This window comes from Homalodisca vitripennis, chromosome 6, assembly GCF_021130785.1.
Source record: "Homalodisca vitripennis isolate AUS2020 chromosome 6, UT_GWSS_2.1, whole genome shotgun sequence".
In the NCBI taxonomy this organism is placed as follows: Eukaryota; Metazoa; Arthropoda; class Insecta; order Hemiptera; family Cicadellidae; genus Homalodisca; species Homalodisca vitripennis.
The window spans coordinates 146,170,316-146,194,369 of record NC_060212.1 but is presented as its reverse complement, the minus strand read 5'-3'; the positions used below and the strand labels follow the sequence as shown (position 1 = coordinate 146,194,369).

The 24,054-nt window shown below is 36.8% G+C and overlaps 1 protein-coding gene across 10 annotated transcripts in view; it reads right to left on the bottom strand.

Annotated features, from left to right (window-relative positions):
- LOC124364989 (rho guanine nucleotide exchange factor 11-like) overlaps window positions 1-24,054 on the bottom strand; it is a 770,637-nt gene that overhangs the window by 482,004 nt on the left and 264,579 nt on the right. For 9 of the 10 annotated variants that reach the window (XM_046820861.1, XM_046820851.1, XM_046820856.1 and 6 more), the window contains one exon: window positions 168-271. The exons of the other annotated variant lie outside the window; for it this stretch is intronic. In XM_046820861.1, the coding sequence (XP_046676817.1) occupies window positions 168-271 (104 nt within the window). The remainder of the gene's footprint in view (window positions 1-167; window positions 272-24,054) is intronic. 10 annotated transcript variants of the gene reach the window in all.

Genomic DNA, 24,054 nt, shown 5'->3' with positions numbered 1-24,054 from the left:
GCCTGGACGCTAAGTGGACAGGTGTCAGTAGAAGCACAAGTGTGAAGACTGACGCTGCTCGGGACCGGTGCTGAAGCTGTGAAAGTGACTTCCCTTCCACCAACGGCCTACGTGGTACCCGCTACAACACAACAACACAGAGAGGGTGTGGCACCTCCACAACTTACAGCCTCCTCCAGCACACGGTACGTGGGGGTGGAGGGTATCCTAAACCCGTGTTTGGGGGGGAAACAGGCGGCGCTCAGCGGCACCTTGCTACACTTCGTCACCCCTGTGAACATACATGCACCACTACATCACTGTCAATGTTCAACTTACACTAGCAACTTCCAATCGGGCAAATACTTTATTTAATTAATCCTAAACAGCCTGCCACGAATCCTCCAATTAGAAGAACCGTACTCTTTACCTTCATTATTTTGCATAAAGTCTAATTTTATGAGGGTTCATACATGAAGTTATGGAGTTAGCATCCACGCCAGTGGTAAATGCTTTCGAATTCGGAGAGTCCATCCAAACCCATTAACGTTCAACTTACACTAGCAACTTCCAATCGGGCAAATACATAGATTAATCCAACAAGACTTAATGTAAACAACATTAGTTAGCAACCTTCTCAGTGGTGAATCCAGGATTCGGATTTGGAGAGTCCATCCAAACCCATTAACGTACACTAGCAACTTCCAATCGGGCCAATGATAGTTTAATCCTACACAGCCTGCCACGAATCCATGAATTAGAAGAACCGTACTCTTTACCTTCGTTTTACGTCTAATTTTATGAGGGTTCATAAATTAAGTTATGGAGTTAGGATCCTTCTCAGTGGTGAATCCAGGATTCGGATTTGGAGAGTCCATCCAAACCCATTAACGGATATTTCATGAGCATTGGGTAGACTACCTCGAAAGTAATTCAGATACGGAGCGTTTAAACTATTGATAAAATATTTTTTTAAACTTGATACGAGGCACGTCCAGAAAGTAAGTGTACTGGTACTCTCACAGCTGTAGGGAATACTTTTTCGACATGTTGGCAACACTGCCGCGTAGCCTGAATCTTCCCCTTCAAAACGAGACCAATCCGATGTTAGTGTGTTAAAAAACTCTTGACGCAGTAGCATCTCTCGCGAATAATATCGATCGTATCTCCCGCCAAGTGCGAAATTCGCGCCGTCATTCGCTACCTCGTTGTGAAGGGAAAAGCTCAAGAGTTTTCAACACACTAACCTCGGATTCGTCTCGTTTTGAAGGGGAGGATTCAGGCTACGCGGCAGTGTTGCCGACATGTCGAAAAAGTATTCCCTACAGCTGTGAGAGTACCAGTACACCTACTTTCTGGACGTGCCTCGTATAACATTTTATTACTTAAAAACTGAACTTAACGTGGTATTATATCTTTAAAATTGGGTACTTAGCATCTTGTGATCATTATATTTATGTGTTATACATTTTGTAACATGTAACGGGTGGCAAATATCCATAATCATATTATCCTTTCATGTTGCTGTAGCTAACAACAGATAACAAAATCAAACATTAAATTTCCTTTCCTTAAACAACACAAATTTACCACTAATAAGTGAATATGAATTTGTAGTCTAAAAACTAAAAATTTATAACATTTAATCAAATTGCAAAATTACCCTAGTTGGAGAATTTTACTATTTTTCTTAAAGGGTTTGGAGGTCCGCCGCTAGGGCTCCCTCCTGAATATGACACTAACTAAAACACTTATTACCCAAAAAACGAGATGAGATAATAAAAAAGTTGTTCGGTAGTCCGCACGATCTCGAGAACGAATTACCTATACACTAAATTTTATATGAAGCTTTTTATTTGTAAAGAGACTTAGTATAATCATTTGACAATGTAACCTGCGATATTTGGTAGACTGTTTGTAAAGACTTTACATGTAATCTTTCGGGTCCTTCAAAACCCCGTTATATCAGTGAACGGCCAATGACAGAGTTCAATGAAGGTTCAATGCCTATCCATGGGATATGTTTGGGTCGAAAAAATGTATTTTCTGTCTCATTGTCTGTAAGTTTGATTGAGAATTAAATAAGCCCGTAGACTGCTATGTAACTTCGGCAAATCTAACCCTAGGGCCTACCCGCACTGTACTACTACAGTACTACCTTATATAATAAACATATGATTCCCTTTCCAACGTTTCCATTAAACCTACTAGCGATCAATATCTATACACAAGTCCACAGGAGGTGAAATTATCACGTGTGGGTATCTAATTGATAAGCCACAGCAGGAGTGGGGTGGCGGGGATATTGAGCACCGCAGCAGCATTGTGCTCTTGGCCCCCGTTGGCTTTTGTCCCGCTACCGCATTCTGTCATTGCTGGCAAGAACAGCTGACGATATAGTCTCACACGCTCATCTTACACGATATTCTTATGGTAATTAACAGTCCGATTAGTATTAATCCGGATAAAAAATAATTCGTGTTGCAAAAAGGAATACCACATAATCAATTAAGCCACGGTGCTCCTTACTTTAGGACTCGACAGGCCATTTTCATTGCATAAAGTCACAGCCTACTTTTTTGAAATCGAAAACTCACCCACATAAAATAAATACATCATCAGCCGCTCTAACTTTGGTGAGGGTTGGAATGGGAGGGCACCAAAAGGGTTAACAATATCAAAAAACAATGTTTCTTGATAATATTGTGTTTATCTTGACAGACTTGACTATCCAGGCCAACCGAGAAAACCAAAAGAGAATGAAATTCCTTTGCCAAATAGAAGATATTCATGAAATTGATTGGCCTAGTGCAAATTGGTTCTTGGCTCCTGAACTATTCAGTTCGAATGATTTATATAATCGAATCAGCTGTTTGCAATCTATTCTTTACATAACACCGATTTTTCAAAAATTCAACTTCAATGTCTTCTATACATATTTAAACTAGGAAGATGGATTTATGAATTAAGTGTCCAGATTTTCTATTCTAAGAGAGCACATCTATCTTGTTCAAAACAAACTCCCCAAACGTGATACACAAACTGTTTTGCATACGTGTAGAAAACCTTGCACTGTATTCATTTTAAAGCACGTATTCTATCTCAAAAACAATAAAAAAGTATTTGAATGAAAATACTTTGTCCAGTTTGTAATGGCTAATACAAAATGGTGGTACATTTCTTTTAATTATAATACCAAAAGTATTAAAAAATGTTACATATTGGTTATATTTTAGATATAACACCAAAGAATCACACAAAAAATATATGTGAATGGAACGCAGCGTTTATAACAAAATACATATCTTTAGAACTTTGATACACGTGATTGAAGACAAACTGGTCATAGGCCAACGTCAGAGTCAAGACGCAATCACTCAAATACATTTCCTATACTCTGTCCAAACAACGTTGGCAGCGACAGGATTAACGACCATACACGTCACAATATAACCGATCGCCTATCACTCAACCGTCCTCGGTGTCTGAACAGACTGTAAATGGTGTGGAGCGGACGTTAGAAGTGAATCAGTGTTAAAAGTATCTTTACTTGCTTGGTCTCCAGATTAGTTATTATTATATTATCGTTGCTAAGGGACGCCTATAAAAAGTATATATTTTGGAAAAAACTAAACAGGACCAGGAAACAAACCTGTTATATCATATCTCTCCCTTATATCGGCGTATAATTTGTTTATGTCTGCGATACATTTTGTCTAATTATAAATGCTTACAACATTTCCTTTCAGCTCCCCACGGATTAGAATGAGGAATCGACTCCACCGACTGCTCAAATGTTACCCGCTATAGACCACAGCCAACCAATGATAATAAAGATACAACTAATTACCATCTGATAATACGAAAATGTCAATCAATGTCAGCGATTGGAATATATCGACACAAATCAATATTTAATAAATCATTAAGATGATGAAATAAATTGTTCTTAAGTTAATAACAAAAGTAACGTTTTCGTCCCTGGTAAAATCAGTGCTATAATTTTTTTAAATAAAACTTGAAGCATATATAAATTTGTTTCTATGGTAATTCTGACCGCTCGACGTTTGATTATACACCTTTCCTTCATCACACGATGGATTCTGTAATATTACGCCAATCGCTGTTCTAATAAAATGCCATCCTTTAGCTAGTTTTCTTAAGTACGTAGTTTTTTAAACGTACGAGTATTCTGCCACCTGAGACCTGATACGTAATTTTAATGCAATGATAAAGATGTCATTAAAGTTTATGTATCAATAAAAATTACATATTTAAAATTAAATTGAAAATGTACAAACAGATATATCTACACGTTTCGTAATCTGATACGTACATACGAGTATATATACACCGAGAGGAACTAACCGATATATCGCTTATATCGATAGTTACACGTCTAACCATTATTCCGGAAACGGTAACAATTTCAGGGTATTTTAAAGTATTATATCTTCTATCTATATATATAAAAATGAATGTTTGTATGTTTGTCCTTTATGGAATCGTGAACTATTGGACCGATCATGATGAAAATTTGTACGTATATGTATTTTTCCACAGAGAAGGTTTATAAGCTATGCCCATCCCTTTCCCGATTCAGGATTCCGCCCCACTGGTTACAGAAATACCCATAAGAAATGCATTGCAGCAAACATATGTTAACGTCTTTTCAAATTTTTAATCAGCTGTTCTTTGTAAACATATATTACACTTATAGTTTTAAAGCATAGAGTAAGCTTAAGAGAAACGACAAATTTTGTTTAAACTGTTTTTGCAATCACTGTTAAACATAGACTTTACTATCCAGATAATACAATTCAAATTTGACGTAAAAATTCACCTTTAACTGCAATATTTATTTAATATAAACCATGCTCATGCTTGATCAGAAGAGTAATGCAGATATCATAATTACTATCTTACGTTGGCTACAAATATAAAGAATGTTATAAAATCAACCTTAGTTGTTTTTTTTGACAGAAGTATGGTTCTCAAAACTCCGTGTGTACATATTCTCTCGATCGAGACAACAAAGCAAGCTCAATCGTGGCATCGGAGATATAACTAATTTAATCTAAAATTTATTATAGTAAAAAAAAAAAATTACTAAGTAATATAAGGACTTCGGTTCTTAAGATTTGCGTGCGAAGCCGTGGGTAACAGCTAGATAGAGGCAGGAATATGGTACATACCTTCATAATACGCCCAAGAGGCTCACGATGGAACGACTATCAATTATCTCAGCAATGTTTAGAATGTGATAGAAAAAGAATAAGTGAATATAGTGTACTGTTTTCAACGGGAAATTGCGTGCGAAGCCGCGGGCAACTTTTGCAAAAAATTATTGAAATGCGCAGCAAAGCGCGCCGGGCCCGCTAGTTTATAATAAAGTACAGTTGAGGTTGAGGCATATAAAGTGTAGTTTGTCTAAACTTCGTACGAGTACAGATAGCATAAGATTAGCATATTACGATAACACAAGTAATAACATTATTAATTGAAATCTCTTGATATCGTTACTAAATAATACAGTGAAATGGCCGGGCTTGCAATGATGTCTCGACCTGTAAAAAGCACGAAAGTCTAGAACGAAAATGATCGTACAAGAGTCATAAAATACCTGTCCTAATTCCAATAGTGAATTAAATAATAAAAATAGCTACAAATTGCTTAATCGAATCGCGTTTCGTTGTAATTACTATTTTCTAATGGTGATTTGAACTATATGATTACTTTTATTAATGAAAACTGATGGTTTGACTGAATAAACAACAAAATCAATATTATTAGTTACATTGGACACGAATAAAAAAGTGGTTTTAAAATACATTTAAAACCAAAGTAATCTGGTCTGGATTTGATTGGTTCTAGATTGAACACGGATCTATTATGCAGATCCAGCATGGCCTGGGGGGAACTTGTGTCGGTAGGAGGAAATGGAGGCAATTTGTAAAATATCTGGAAGCGACGAGAAGAGAGAAAATTAGTTCAAACCAGTTGATTATAACTACCAGAGAAGTTGAATGGGTCAAAACCGGACTTGTCCGCACAGACGTGCCGCGGCCACCGCGCCGGCCTCCACAGCCCGGTTCTTACCGCCACGCTACCGTTCCTAAATCGGCTTCATCACCACATACTATGTACACTACAAACTACCACTACAAACACAATTGTGTTTTATTTCAACGGAAGTGTTTAAGAAATAAGTACAATTTCAGTCAATTCAATTCTGGCCACAATTTATACCCGACTGGCGTGAAACAAACTTCAGATTTCTTCCTTAGGAACAGATGTTAAGCCTTATGCTCTTGTAACTCCACCTCTCTAGGTCTATATCGTATATATCGTAGCAGCGTTATAGTAGATGTCTCATTTTGAAGATATAAATAACACGCGTACGAATTCTTTTTAATTCTTCTTCTAAAGTATATACTTTTTAAGTATTTAAGCCGTTAAGTGTGGAAAATTTTGTAATTTTTTTCTGCAAAAATTAAAAAAAAAAACATCAACTAAAAAGCGTTTGGATGCGTATTAAATATATCTGTATGATAAGTCATCTGCCAAGATTCCTTAACTAAAACTAAGGTCGTAAAAGGTCAGGAAGTTTACCATTGTTTTTATGGGACTACAATTAAAATGGCCGTGTGTACACCCGTTTTTTATGACGGAAGTACGGTAGAACAATCCGTTATCCTGTTATTCTCCCGCAAATAATTTATATCTAAAACATATTTCTTGTTAACGTAACGTACTTTAATTTTATAAGATAGAAAAACGCTACGAGTACAGGTGGTTGAGTTAATAGGTATTAGCCCTCAACACATTTAGTTGTGTTTTAAAACCTATACGTGTTCTATTGTTCTATATAGCAGTTTGTTTGTATCTAAAGCAATTGATCAATCATTAATCAAAGTTTTGGCATGATGATTGCGGCGAGTGCCGCTATAGATTTGAATTTGGCGCGCGTAATCCTTCAGTAGCCGCGAACGCGATAGCCAGCTGCGCCGACCTCTAGCTCTTAGCTTGAACAATAGGAGCCTCCTACCATCCGGAATTCTTCTGGACAGGTTCTGGTAGGATGATTCCTGCTACGTTAGCAAGCTGAGACCGTAGGTTGTGCGGGAGTCGTTGTGCAGCGATCGGGTAGAGTGGACGGTAGAAGTGAGTGTACGTGGCCTGGGATTTTTTTTTTCTTTTTTTTTTTTTTCTTTGGGATATTGGGGTGGATTCATAGATCCTCACACGTCAACCTGAGCTTATTGTGTGCCCCTTTGATGTTAGAGGGGTAAGCCTATCTTTGTGCCCTTAATTAGGCTAAGAAGCTTTTCCCCGATACTAGCATCTGGTTCGTCGCCTGGTTGTTTATCACCGAAAAGAGCCCTTCTCCTTGCTCCCAGTCTCTCACAGTCCAGTATTATGTGTTTTGCAGTCTCTTCAGACTTATTGCAGAGTCTACACTCCGAGTCCTCATTTCGTAAACCTAGAGTGTTTAGGTGTTTCCTGAAGTGGCCGTGTCCAGTGATCAAGGCAATCACTTGCTTAACCCGATCCCTGCCCAGCCCCATCAGCCATCTGGGAACCTTTCGGAACCATATCCAAATTTATTATTAGTTATCTTTAGTCATCAAAGCTGGTTAGGTTTTGGATAGGAGGAATCTAGTGGCGGATCCACGGTTATTACTCCTCTGGAAGGTGCCCTCTTCCGGTCGCGACGACACGAGGTCGCATGATTGCAATTTAAACTAAATTATGAGTAAATTCAGGTCACTGCTCTGGCGAGATACGTGTAACCAGACCTGTATGACTGCAGCAAGCTCACAGGATGTCTGGCTGTAAATGATTGATGCAGTGCACTGTGTGTTACTGAGAAAGGAGGGGGCGGGGTACAGGTAATATCTATCACTATAACAAGATAGATGCCGTCATGCGCTCGATCATAACATGTTGCATTTACACAACATCAGTGGACACCTTCATAAGGAAGTGTAACTGAGTTGTGCAACAGCGACGTTCGATTTGATAACTGTCAGCCTAAATGATAAGAGATTATTTACAAAATAAAAATCCACAAAAATGATAGTAACGCTGTTTGAATCAACCACTCCCATCGTACGTTGATCAATGTATAATGAATTAATGCTAAAACAGAGAGTTCGTAGATGAATTTGACGCAAAACTGAATTTGACGGACCGCTGTGTTAATAATCTTCCAATAAGTTCCAAACAAAATAAGTTTTTACGGGATCAGTAAGTTATTACTTTCCGGACGACAAACAAGGTGAAGTACTTCCTGAAATTGAAACACTGTTTTAATAACGTTTTATGACTGAACTGAAACACTTAAACTGTGTAGATTCATAAAAGAATCTTTATTGACGCTGTTACATCTTATAGTCAGTATATCCTACAAAGCTAGCATACTAATTTACTATAACAGAACTTTGAAATGTGATTTCTAACTGTAACTGTAACTGTAACTGGATTTTGTACTGTCTGAGACACCCGTGAGACTGTAAACCGGTATTGTCTGCTACACCAAACATGAACTTTCAAACTGCAACTAATACACAGAAAACTGTTCTTATACGAAGTTGAAAACTACACACGTGGGTTGAACGTTGCGAACAAGCTACCGCATAACGTGTACTCCCCCGTCTCACACTGCACTGGTATCGTGGTTACGGTTTTATTACACCTATTTTGTCAGCGAAAGGGCCATTAACTCCACCCTCCCTCCACCCCGCGCGCCCCGCGACAACCGGTGCAGTCTATCGATCATCTGCAGGCAGACAGCTGATGAATATTTGACGGCCAACTTCAACTCGACTGTACAGAAATACCGTTATTCCGTGAACAGACACTAGGAAATGTTACAGGGTGACACTCGAGTGTCTGGGCAGGAATACAGATTGCGCCGACAGGGCTGGACTCCTTGCATACCAATGGCGGTGACATCTGCCCTTTCATGGGATTTCAGTATGTTTCCGGAAGTTTATTGAGAGCGATCTTCTCTCCATCCGGCATAAAAACTGTTCTTTAAGGCCAGGCGATTTGTGTCAGCTATATCAATGACTGTTAAATCAATTTCACAAAAATATATTTAGTCTTCGTATCTCCACTTCTACCATTTCCCCTTTCTTATGTTAATATAGATGACGTCACTAATTTCTTATAGAATATTATTCCGTGACTAATTACGAAGACTTAAATCATACCCTCGAGTATGCTAAAAGTGAATATAACTGAATACTCGTTGAAATAGTTTTTGTTTCTGTATCAGCTCACCACTCAGAATACCCATTTTCAATTCTTGAACTTTGCAGAACCATTAAAAAAAGATGTCCTATGTTGTTGAAGATATTGAAGAATGATGCGAGTAAATATAACTGAATACTCAATGAAATAAAGTTGTTTTGTATCAGCTCACCACTCAGTATACAAATGTTCAGTTGTTGAACTTTGCAGAACGGTTTTAAAAATAAGTTATTTTTTTATGGTATAATGTATGGATTGAAGAATGTAGAACATTCTTTTAACATTTGATCAAAAACGATGTTATTGGAATGTTACAACAGGTGTAGAAGCTAGTAGGATCTAACATTTCTTGTTTATCAGTTTGTAGAGTTTTTGTAGTCGTTAATTGAAGATTCTCCTAAATGTGTATCTTGACTCAATATGAAGAGGGAATCTTGTCACTTAATACAAAATTACATTATATTTATTTTGTCGTACGCTCTTATCTTCTTAAGGGATCAAACCTCTACATTTAAGCATGCAGTTACACTTTGATCGATTCAAATTTGGTGAACATTTTCAAGATAAAACTTTCAATAACATATTTATTTTTGGCTACCAGAGTCAACCTAGTTTTAGCCTTATTAATACCAATGGTGGTTTCAACAGAAACGATAAAAACTGTGGAAAGGACTAGTTTTACTAACGAATTCTTCACAAGTGACTGTCCCAGTGAGATAAGTGACTGCGGTAAAATGGCCACACGTTGCAATACGTAACAGACAAAAAGGCCCGTATCTGAGTCGGTATCTGAGTTACAAAGGAGACGCCGGCCAGATCTATCGAGGGCATCGCGAGATACAACCATTGAACTGGATGACTCGACCTTAGTCTTGGGTCGATTGTTGTGGTTATACATAAATAAATAATAACAACGGTTGTTGGAACGTCGGAATAGGTATTTTGTTTTATGTAAATAAAGTGTAATATGTTTAACTGTAAACGTAAAATAATCCTCTACGCAACATGGAAATATCAAAAAAGTTATTTAACTGTAAAGCGGGAAGTTTGTACAGTGTTATAATAGCAGAGGAATCTAAATATACATATTGTGATTGACTTGACACTTAGTACACGTGTTTGTATAAATCTTCTTACGTGCACAATAAAAAAAACTGTATGAAAAATCCACGACAGTTTTAATGATAATTTGTATCACATTTACAATTTTCAAAACATTAAAATTACCATTAGGTTCCACCAGAGTCCTATAGCTATGACGAGACTTTTTGCATGTTTTTTTTTAAATATTAACAGATTTCGTGAATTTGTGGTAAATCGCGGTATCATTCACTGAAATTAATCCTATTCATAAATAATGGATAACAGGACTTGAAATATGGATCGAAAACGAATACTTGATAATATTCAAATATGAAACACATGAGATTACGGGTCGGTGCAGTAAGGGTACAAAATCTGACTTAATCTAATGACTATCCCTACTTTAGCTATATTTGAGAAAATGCTGATAACAACGCCTTTGTCCCAACCGATTTTACAATTGTAATCGCTAAAAGGTCCTTAGTAAAAAATAAGTTTCCAGATAAAATGTCCGGAAACATTAGTTACAATTTCATTACTGTTCAGTAAAAATAAAACAGCTAGCAGTACAAAGTTATGAAAGAAGTTGGTATAATATATGTTATTATAATTATATACTGCAAGTATAATATATGTTGATGTTATTTACATTATTGTTGGTATAATAAGCTATTTCACCCTCTCTGATTATTATCATACATGATTTTCGCATTATCATTAGTTAGTCCACGGAGACTTTTCTTGTATCAACAAAATAACTTTGGGTATTTTAATTACGACATGCATAGACGGAAGGAGTGTTTAAAATGGTAACGCGATCGAACCATAAATGAGAGACTGAACGCTAGTATCATATCATTGATTTTTACTATTATTTCATTCAATAGTTGCAATAAAGCGATGACAAATTGAAACTACTACATTATAGGGATAGCAATGTGTAACGCGCTTAAAGCGAATGGTTTAAAAACGTATTTAACAAGCGTCCGAGTCAGTTTGCGTATCGTGTTGTTCATCGCGTACACAATTAAAGTCTAAAATAGCGCTATTCGTAGGAGTGGGTGATTTGCTCGTCAACTGACCTTTACCTGACGATAAACTAGGTGCAATAAATTTCAGTTAATAATAGTTGTAGTTCTAACTTTGTAAAAAATTACTACTTCAAATCAAATATACCATTTTGTAGAGGTGATAATTGCAGTATTTTTAAATAATTAACAAAGAACGAATTTAAAAAAATTCGAAACAGAATTTTATAATAATTGCTCACAATAATAGCATTCGAAACTGAAATACGACAAATTAATTTAATACTCCAACTGAACATCGTATCACATACATATCTACTACGCGTTGTTTGATTAAAAAAATAATGAAATCTGTACAAAAGAAGACCCTAACTTTTTATTTGATTACAATCGGTTGAGTTAAAACTTTGTACATCAACATTACATCTAACATGACGCTTTACCAAAGTAGTCAAACCGGTTTTAAATAATGTTCTTAGTCTGTAGAAATAATTTTAGCGTTCAACTTTTCTAATAATTGGTCTCAATAATAACAAGTCCCTTTTAATTTATTACATTTAGTTGAGTTGAGCTTAGTAAAATCGACAAATCACAGTCCAAAATGGTTATTAATACTATCTAAGATGCAATAGTACGTAAAACAACACGATAGCAAAAGTGTACATGAAAACAATTGCAGTTGCAGCAGAGTTGAAGCTCTATAACAATAACGGAAAATGTTGTGAAGACCGTAACCGTTACAAAGATCTCCGCAGAAAGTCAAGTCCACCCTATATATCACTTGGACATCATTGTGAGGAGAGTTAACCGAATCGGCACGATCGCTCTGCCGCTTATTTCGGTTCTAAGCCCAACCATTTATTCCGCAAGTCAATTCTCCAGTAATGTACTTTACCGGGTAGGAAAAAAAGATGGTACCTTTGTCCGTTACTTCCTTCCTGCATTCGAAACATGATCAAATTTGTGACATGATCTGCGAATCTTCATTAAATATGAATGTACAACGTGTTACGAGTTTTACTTAAAAGTAACCCGTAAAAATATGACCCTTGTCTACAGATTATGGTTGGGGAGTGTGCTAGGTGGGAGTGCGAGGTTTGATAAGAAATACCTATTTCAAATTAATTTTTAGTATATTATTATAATTTTGTCATTATTAAATACGCTTATATATTTAACTCCAAAAGAATACCGTACATGGAAAATGCCATGAGACGATTCAATTGGGCTGAGTTATTCTGAAATGCGCAAATTTTCCCAACTGATTCTTACTATCATATATGACATTAGAAAGGATTATTGCATAACCTATATGTAAAAATTATAAACGACATAATTATCACAGCAGAACATGTCGGGTTCATTGAAACAAACATGGAGCATCATTCAAGTGATGGCTGTACTGGCGAGAATCTTGGTGTTCATCCCATAAAACCTATAGACCTGATTATTTTAATCCTTAATCCTCAAACACTATAACACTCTTATTTTTAGTTGTATGGGAGATGTCTCATTTTAAAATTATAACCAATAAGCATCGATACGCTTTTTAAGAATTTTAGAAATTAGAATTAAGGTTTTTCTGAAAAACACTACAGAAATGTTTTGCGATTTATCGCTAAAACACGTTTAAACATATCTCAGTTAAAAAATATATTGTCTATTCGGAAGAAATTTCTCATAGCATTTTGTATGTCATCGCTTGAATAGGAAAAAGTATACTTTAATTTGGATGCATATTAATACTATATTTAATAAAAAAAAATAATATAACATCTTTACGGTTAAAATGAGACATTTCCATAATTCTAAGATTAAAAATAAGTGCATAAAGTTTCCAAAATGGTTCTTGCAAGATAAAACCGAACGGCGTTTCACTAAACCCGGTTCTCAACCGAATTGGTGTGCGGTTTTTTGCGTAAGTAAAATAGAAATTTCGCCAGTAACACATTCGCCGGGATGAACTGTACGGTTTGTACCGTGATTAGAATAACGAAACCGGTCGGTTTCAGGCTGAAAGGCACCAGAAACGCGTGTCAGCACGGAATGAGAGCGGCCGAAAGGTAATAAAAACTGCAAAGTCCAGTCTCGTGCTGTGGGGGGCTGAGTGGGTGTGGGGGGGGGGTTGCGACGGCGGGGGTGTTGACCCACAGACATCGGGTTTATGTGTCCTCCGTTCCCAAGTCTAAACAAACACTACTACAGTCTGCGGCAGTCCATTTCTTGTGTGTGTGTGTTTTGTTGAAGCACGCTCGGTTGTTTACAATCACAGTCGATCAAAATCGTTTTAATTCCGATTTAGCTGAAAGTTCCAACTACTGAATTGCAGAAAACAATTAATCTTATCCACTGAAGAAACAAAGATATTCTTCATTTAACTACGCATTACACTGCTATTTTCATTTCAATTCCAAGAAATAGTTTGTGCAATCAGTTTATGGGTTGAGTTACTATTCATTTTTTTCATTTCAGTCTTTATATATTATACCTTTGTTTGTTTTATTATATCAAAATTATTAACTCTCAAAAACTATAAAATATATGCAATACCTATTCTCGAATATATAACTAAAAAATACATTGAAAATACATAGAATTTTAGTGATTGGTATTGGCTACAAAATATTTAATAAATCGGGAATTTATATTGCTTTATCACCATGGCATATAAATTTAAATTTTATTTAAATGCGTTCCCAAAAGCGTTTATTTTTGTTGCATTAAGCCAAAACGAAATATCATTAAAAAAAGATTTCAGATCATGGTTTTGTATGTGGGCAATCTAAAATAATAACAAAAATTAAAGAAGTAAATGAAAAAAATTACCCTTCTATACGCAGAATTCCTTAAGTAATAAATAACAAATACGCACTAAAACTCTTTTGAGTTATTCTGATAAAACGACCCCCAATATAAGGGCGTAAGAGTTTCAAAATCTTCATTGCTCCATATGGTCACGATGAATGGTCTGAATTTTGTACTATTATACCTTAGAAGTTAATTTTACAATCTTCTAAAATTAATATTTCATTGATTTTAACTTTGAATGCCAGACCCGGACATCTGACTCTCTTTTTAAGGTAACGACATACTCATAAATCCTCTCAGATTTAAGTTTTATACTCTTTTCAGTAACGACATAGATGCACAGTGCTGCTATCTTTGTTTCTATCCCATGGACACTTCCACTGTAGTTTGCAGTATTACATTACAACCAATTAATTGTAGCTCTTGTACTTGCAACGGGTACAGTACTGTAGAACTACATGTACTTTCACTACTCTGCGGCCATCGTCTGTCTATCTCTCTGATTCCGATCTATCATTTTCAGGTTTCCAGAATCGGTTCGCTTTGTGATCGTGACATTTTATAGTTTAAACTGTGTATTTATAGACGAATCAATTAGTGTTTTAAAGTTGTACAGCGATTTATGGGAGAAAGGACTGCCAGGCTTATAGATAATTAAATGTTAAGAGTGAGTTGGGATCTCCTTATCACTCATTAGGCCATGATTAGTTCTTGTGTCTATGTAGTACAATGCTATGTGTTATATGCATGTTACGCAATAATCAGACAATTAGGTCCTCACTGGGCCGGATAATGCAAATAAAATTGGTGTCCCAGTGCAAATACATTTTTGTCTTTAAAATTTCAAATCAAGAACAAAAATGTCTTCCAGGGCGACGCGACGGAGCCAGACATAATTTTAGACCCTACGAACCTAAAAGATGGTGTTAGTAGTAAATCAGTGATGGTTTTTACATTTAATGATTAATTTACTGCATCCTATGGTCTATCGCTTATCTCCAACCATGAACAATCTGTTGCAGGTTGACACACGCTCAGGCACGCACGCGGCAGGCCAGGTCACGCCGGTCCGTCACGATGTCCTGGGTCAGATCCCGGATAACGCGCAGAAGCATTAGCAGTCCGGCTCAGCGTCCGCCTCCCGCCCAGGGCGGTCGTGCTGAGTCTCGGCTGAGTCCACCTCTGCTGCTGCTCCTGCTGGACTTGTTCTGCTGGCCAGGGGGCCTCTTCATTCCATTCGGCAGAACGACGCAACTGACTTACATCTGACTTCTACAAGTATTTTCTCAGTCAAGAAGATTGGCTCAACGGAAACTTGCCAAGTGTACACAGCACAACACCCAGTTCGTCTGTAAGCTCCGAGTTAAAGTAGTAAGTGACTAGATTCACCTTTAGTATGATAACGAGAGATAATATAAAAAAACTCTTATTGCCTGGTTATTTTATTTTTCAAAATCGTATGATGTTTCCGTTTTAGACTTATCAACCAACTTCGACAATATGAAAGAACAGTTAAAAATGACAGGCCAGAACATTAGTGGCTAACTATTATACGAATACCAAAAAAAAAACGTCATCTTTATTCCCAACTTAGTCATCTTTTAAGCTAATGATCAATGTCTTTATAAAAATTACATTATCTATGACGATTAAGAAGACACAGCATCAAAATGGACATTTTATAAATTACTAAAGAATACAAATTTGTAAAGCTACATAACATTAGTCGCATTAGCTAGCAATGATTTAAAAATTGCTAAGGATCATCCGGTAATTAGCGACGAAAAGCATAGAAAGTACATTGGTGTTGTAGATTGGAAAGTATTGAAGATAGATCTGTCCTCAATGGTGGAAACAGGTTTGATGTCCGCAACTACTGTCTTCCACCGTCGTCAATAGCAAACGGGGACATAAAAGTAAACCTCGTCGTAAACATGAACAGCTCTGTGAGGAGCCGCTCTTTAATACTCAAGCGATGCGATGTAGAGAAATACAAAACCATAAATAATGCAACTGTTTGCCATTCACAGAAGTATACTTTTAACTAACACATTCTAAAGGCAAGTGAAATATCTGTATTAGACGATAAAAATGGGTTCGTTAAAAAAGTGATATAACTTATCGAAGAATTTCATCTATATTAATTCGAAATGAATTATAAATCAAATATCGGTGTCTACACTAGAATCGAGTTTGCGACATTTCGTTTTAATCACACATCAAGACGGCTTAATTAATTTCCAACAAACAATGGTGAAAACTAATATAAAAATAATAATCCAATAAATTTTGAAGGGTTTGTATACAATGCTTATCAATGACAAAAACTATACTCGTACGTAGTAAATAGTTTATGTCAAACAATGTAGGAGTACACTATACCGCGTGGTATGAAATACTACAAACAAGAGGTTGTAAGCAAAATTTCAAGTTTACTGCTCATTAGAATACTTCTGTCACATATTAAAGTGTCATGTCATTTTGTAATCAGTTTGTTTACAAATCCACTATTCAAGGGTTTTCTCGTACTATCACGGTTACCTATCAGTGTAAAAAGTTCGCTAACGCTCAGCCAAATTACATGTAGTGATATGCGCCATTATCGAGCTCGATGTTGCTTATATACGAAATAAACCTTCGTGCAAAACAACCAAGTCTTCAAATTTATAAGGTCAGTTCTCGAGATATCGTGCGAACAGACCAAAGAGCACAGAATATTCTATGCTCTATGGAACACACAGAGAGAAATAAAGCTTTTCTATACCTTGAGTGATACGCTTTGCTAACGCGCACCCAATACGTTTTCAAAAGCAATCCTTTAACATTTACCAAATACTCGGTGCAGCATTGCTGCGCACATAGATAAATCGTAATTGGATAAAGCGAGGAAGGAATGGAAGTATGCGTTTCAACACAATAATGCGGTAAAACGCTGATGAAAACAAATGTTAGCGGGAAAAGTGTGTCTTTAATTGGCAGAGGAAGACCGACCGAGATAAGTGATGTCTGAAGAGAGAACGGGTCGAGTGGCGAGTGGCACGCACCAGCAATGATAATAACAGAGCCAATCACACACGGTCGCCATAGCAACCGGCAGGTACACAGGCCAGGCCGGCGCAATCAGTACACATCGTTGTTCTAATTAACCCAACGAGATAAGCTGGTTCTCAAACGGTTCTTTAATCCTGTCCCCGTGGCTATCGTAGCGTTTACCCTGGGTATGTCCGGCTCCACACGCCGCGCCGCGCAGGGCAGAGTAGAATACTTGGCCTGAATCCCTCAGAAATAATGGATCATAACGGACAGAGGCAACCGACGAGTTGAATTTTGGAACTCATTATTCCGGCAGGAGGACTAAGGTGTTTCAGTATCGTCTTTTTCTTTTGTGGAGACTGTTGAAGACCAACCCCTACCCTCCAGTCACCAAAAGGTCTTCACCTTAAAAATATTTGAAATTTAGGTTTTTGTCAAATAACCAACCCGGACGTGTGGTAGGTGATATTAGCAATGAAATGAACATAAACACTTGAAAATGCTATTCCAGTTTGGATTCATACAATCCGAAACTGGTGAAAACCACAATCTGAAGTGTGTATTTTCTACAAATTTTTAAACATTCGTATTTGCAAACACATACTTTTATTACGCCACCAACCGCATCAATAATGTATTACATTTAGCACCTAAACATAGTAGATTTCTACATCGCCCCCCTCCCCCTCCTGCTCATAATACAGGGTGTATATTATGTCTGGAAACACCCAAATATATCCTTTAATAATTTAAATATAAATTTGAAACCTCTTACAATCGTGATAGAGATTGGGCATCTACTTTTTGGAACAATGTTTTGTTATGTCACACCAACGGGGGACGTCCTGCCGAGGGTATCGTGAATATTCTTAATGGAAGCCTATACCTTGTGATACATAATTTTAAAGGTAATAGCTTACTGAATTGAATGCCACAAACCGCATCTCAAGGGAATTATTCTATCAGAAAATAGAGCATTTTTAGTATTAAAAATTTACTGATGTTCAACAATGTAATTTTAACATGGTTCTTGCCACAAAATGTGTTACACTAATTTTTTAGCATTTTTTTAAATGTTCAATTAAATAAAACAAAAATTTCATTTTAAGCTGGTTCTATTAGCACAAATTTGCCAGTTTTTATTACAGTACAATTATGGAAATACTTATGTTATTGATTTCTTATTACAAATAAAAAATAATGTATGCTGTTAGAAAAGTCTTACAACAAACGTTTTACCTGCATTTGGTGTCAAAGCAATTGTTCGAACTGTGTTCCTTCTACAGTTTGACAATGAGCCAATCTTGTGTAAAATGATTCGACAGAGTTGCCTAACATTTCTTCAGTTATCAAAGCAATCTCCTCTATAATCCTGTTTCTTAGGTCTTCCAAATTATGAGGCTTTCTTCTATAAACATTGGATTTTAAATGACCCCATAGGAAATAATCGATTGGTGACAAATCCGGAGATCTTGGAGGCCATTCGATTTCTCCTCTTCGGCCAATCCATTTATGAGGAAACCTTAAATCCAAATACTCTCTTACCTGTCTCCCATAATGGGGTGGAGCACCATCCTGCTGAAACCATACATTATCAAAGTATTCTCCTGATGCAATTTGAATAGCTGGGATTATTTCATTTTGGAGCATATTGTAGTAAAGTTCGGCATTTAAATTTCCATTGATGAAAAAGGGTCCAACAATTTTGTTACCTAAAATTCCACACCATACGTTCAGTTTTTGTGGTTGCTGTGAATGGGACTCAGTAATCCAATGTGGGTTTTCACTAGCCCAGTAACGGCAATTGTGCCTGTTAACATTGCCATTTAGGAAAAAAGTTGCCTCATCAGAAAATAGTATGTTGGTCAGAAAATCTCTATTGTCATCACATTTGCGCATCACAAGTTCACAAAACTCAACTCTTCTGTCGTAATCATCCTCACTTAACTGTTGGACTAAATGAACTTTAAATGGTTTGTATTTATTAATTTTCAAAATCTTACTCACAGACATAGGGTGCATATCATGTTGCTGTGCAGCTTTTCTGAGCGATGTATGTGGGTCTTCAATAAATGTTTGCAAAACATCTAGTGCATGTTCTTCATCTGTTGCAGATTGTATCCTACCCGACTTTGGCCGATTACGTACACTCCCTGTCATTTCAAAACGCTCAATAGTTTTTGATATTGTTGAAACACTTATGGGATTCCTTTCTGGGAAAGTGTCATTAAACAAATTACAAACTTCCCGACAAGATCTTTGACGATCGCCATATCCTCGCATCATCAACAGAGTAATTCGTTCTCTTTCAGACAATTCCATTAAAATGCCAAATAAAAACTGAACTACTGTAATTAGATAACTTGTTGACAGCAATGCTTCAGAGACACTGATTAACTCGACAGGAATGATATGACCTTTGTCCATTTGTAATTCCCAAGCTTAGACCTGTCTAGTGAAAGCTCCATGCTCAACAAACTGAAACCTGTAGACCAGATGATTAATAACACAATAATGTTTCTCATAGGCTAGTGACCTTTGTCTCTTTAAACCTTCCTGCTGACTGGAAAACACCAAGTACAGATTCATAAGTAATCAGAGAAAGTGACTCATAAGTTTTATTCATTGTAATAAAAACTGGTAAATTTGTACTAATGAAACCAGCTTAAAAATAAATTGTTTATTTTATTTTAATTGAACATTTAAAAAATGCTAAAAAATTAGTGTAACACATTTTGTGGCAAGAACCATGTTAAAATTACATTGTTGAACATCAGTAAATTTTCAATACTAAAAATGCTCTATTTTCTGATAGAATAATTCCTTTGAGATGCGGTTTGTGGCATTCAATTCAGTAAGCTATTACCTTTAAAATTATGTATCTCAAGGTATAGGCTTCCATTAAGAATATTCACGATACCCTCGGCAGGACGTCCCCCGTTGGTGTGACATAACAAAACATTGTTCCAAAAAGTAGATGCCCAATCTCTATCACGATTGTAAGAGGTTTCAAATTTATATTTAAATTATTAAAGGATATATTTGGGTGTTTCCAGACATAATATACACCCTGTATATTGGATACGGAGGGAAACATATCTCATCGTTCTATTTTAAGACGAAGCTTACACGCTGTACATATAATTCATGGAAGGATAAGGAAATACTGATTCGATCTATTGCTTCCTCCCTGAGTTTGTCACTATCAATGTACACTCAGCCGTCATTTTCCTCAGAGAACAACGGGAAATCTGCCATGTTTGGTTAATCAGTACTCCAGATCCCTCCTCTCTCCCTCCCATCCCCTCACCACCGTCTAAGATCCAGTTAACATGGCATACGATTCAGCTTAAAAGTAAACGATTATACTTGCGTATAGGGTCGCGATTCAGTAATGATGCTTACAATTCAGCTTACGAGGTCTACGATTTACATATTAAGGTTTACTGTTTCGCTTTCACTGTGTTATATTTGTACAGCACTCGCTAGAACGATCGACATTACTTTTCAAAATGTATTTGTAAATGTCTTGGTCTTTTGTAATTATAAAAAATGAATGGTCTAATAATTACCATTCGGTAATTAAAGTTTGGATGTATATTATTTTTTAATTCGTCCTGGTGAATCTTCATGACTTCTACAGTGAAGAATTGAATCGTATAAGTTTAAATGACCTCTATAATGAAGACTTCCATCTATGTACATTCATGATCGCGTTTTACGAGTTGGTCCTCTGTACTGTAACTTACTGTACGTTAATTTTACAATGAATACTTACATTGCTAATATTTGCTCAATGAAGTACCGTACTTAAAAAAAAATTCGTAACAGGTATTTTTATTAAAATAAAAAATTAAGTTTGTTACAATTTGGATTTAAATAGAATACAAAATACAAATAGAAAAAAAACTTGAATTGTTCCTTTACCAGCAATCAATGTGACACGAACCAGCTTTTCGGTAAAATGCCAAATCCAGTGGAAAGGATTGAAATTGTACTTTTATCCGTATTCCAGCTGTCCGTTTTATCCGCCCCGTCACTGAGACGCAGGCGAGCGTACACTTGGCGGCCAGAACAAACACATTAGAGGGTGTGGCGACGAGATGGGTGTGCCCTCGAGTATGAACTCCCGTCTATCGTAGTCATGTGTTTCCAATGTTGGTATCACCGCAAATTGGGTCAAATAGCTCACTGCGTCTGTTTGTCTCGCGATCGAAGGTCTTCCCCAATTCGATCCCAATCAGGCGAGGCGGCGCTCTTGCATCGGCACCGTAGTCAAAGTGCCAACTGGCAGGCCGCCACCCGACATCGGGCATTGCTAAGAGAGTATTAAACGTGAACCTTTCATTAAATATCGAACTACACTGCGGTTTAATCGATTCTGGAGCACCTTAAGAGCAAGCTGTGGTGAAACGACCTTGAGTTGTACACCATAAGAACCATGTTAATATTTACACACTTTTATACCTTTAATTGTTACGTGAAATAGTGGGATCGCGTCCAAATTCTTTATATATTTTTTAAATTGTACAATGTTTTAGTGGTTAAACGATGGTGTGCAAACGAGGTTAGGATTTGTTTTCTGAACAACGAACAAAGACATAGAATTAACCATAAGGCGATAGAACACGTACTTATCAAGCCATTAAAAAGTGTTATATCCCATTATTCTATGACTAATAATAAGGACACGTGGTTAAGTTTAACACTGTTCTTATGAAGCGGAAATAAAGATAGCCGCCAGTACAACCAACTCTTAAAACTTATATATTAATCTTTTCAATACCTAAGTTCTTCTTTCTCGAAAGTCTTTTATCCAACAATTACCCATGGGTTTGCCCTGCTCTAAATTATACTTGCCGCTAAATTTAAAATAAAACTATAAAATGGAAGGAAATGCGTTACGAATTTGTGTATAATCTATTGGGGACTATTTCAGACACTTGCAAAAACAAAAAAAAGCATTATAAGTCTATAATGCGACTGGGTTATGTTGGTCGAAGAAATTGTGAAACAAAAGGCTGCACTGAATTGAATACTGAAAGTCAACGATCGATTGGTGTGGACAAGGACCATTGAAAAGGGGACGGAGACAAAGGAACGAAAAAGAGTACTGGTAATTGAAGAGTAATTCCTTAAGAGAGAACCATCAGATTTGGACAACTGTCGTCAGGTGAATCCCGAGTCATTTACAAGAGTAAGTCACTTTAGGTTTGATTTATTGGGGGAAATGCACAGTACTTTATACAGAAGTTTTAATATACACAGCACACACAAAATTAAAATAAACAATAAACACGTAATTAATTACTAGGCCTTTTGGTTATTTGTTTCATTGTGAATAATATCTTATTGTTAAATCTGCTTAAACCTACCATAGTCCAAAACTAATTATTTAAACGAGGAATCTGTACACAACCCCTCCCTCTTCGTTGGCATATTCTACAGGTTGATGAGCCAAACTGTTACTTATGTATATTGTTGAAATGTTGATCTTGAAAAAGATTAAAAACAAGAATTTTCACGATTTACATACATTTCATGCATATTGTCTCCAGCCAAAAGATTTAATCAAAAAGGAAAGAGAGTTTAGAGTATTTTAAGTTGGAGGGCTCCCCTTTCGTGAAACACCCTTCCTCAAAATCGTCAGTACATATTTATTAGTTACATTCTTTAATTGACTTTACGTTCAAAAATTATATTGATGGTTTTAAATAGTCTCTATATATTAAGGTACATACACTTGTTTATAACTTAAAATTTTAATTAATCCAAACTGTAATTATACGTTTATAGGCTATATACTGGTCTATCGAGCATCCCTACTCATACCGTCACCTATAAACGTACAGGCCAGGTGAAGACAGTCCAGCTGAACCTAACAACACCCACAGACTGTCTCGTGATGTTTACCTAAAACATAGACTATAAACTGGTCTATCGAGCATCCCTACTCATACAGCCACCTATAAACGTACAGGCCAGGTGAAGACAGGCCAGCTGAACCTAACAACACCCACAGACTGTCTCGTGATGTTTACCTAAAACATAGACTATATACTGGTCTATCGAGCATCCCTTCTCACACGGTCACCTATAAACGTACAGGCCAGGTGAAGACAGTCCAGCTAAACCTTACAACACCCACAGACTGTCTCGTGATGTTTACCTAAAACATAGACTATATACTGGTCTATCAAGCATCCCTTCTCACACGGTCACCTATAAACGTACAGGCCAGGTGAAGACAGTCCAGCTGAACCTAACAACACCCACAGACTGTCTCGTGATGTTTACCTAAAACATAGAGTATATACTGGTCTATCAAGCATCCCTTCTCACACGGTCACCTTTAAACGTACAGGCCAGGTGAAGACAGGCCAGCTGAAACTAACAACACCCACAGACTGTCTCGTGATGTTTACCTACAACATAGACTATATACTAGTCTATCAAGCATCCCTTCTCACACGGTCACCTATAAACGTACAGGCCAGGTGAAGACAGGCCAGCTGAACCTAACAACACCCACAGACTGTCTCGTGATGTTTACCTACAACATAGGCTATATACTGGTCTATCGAGCATCCCTTCTCACACGGTCACCTATAAACGTACAGGCCAGGTGAAGACAGGCCAGCTGAACCTAACAACACCCACAGACTGTCTCGTGATGTTTACCTAAAACATAGACTATATACTGGTCTATCGAGCATCCCTTCTCACACGGTCACCTATAAACGTACAGGCCAGGTGAAGACAGGCCAGCTGAACCTAACAACACCCACAGACTGTCTCGTGATGTTTACCTAAAACATAGACTATATACTGGTCTATCGAGCATCCCTTCTCACACAGTCACCTA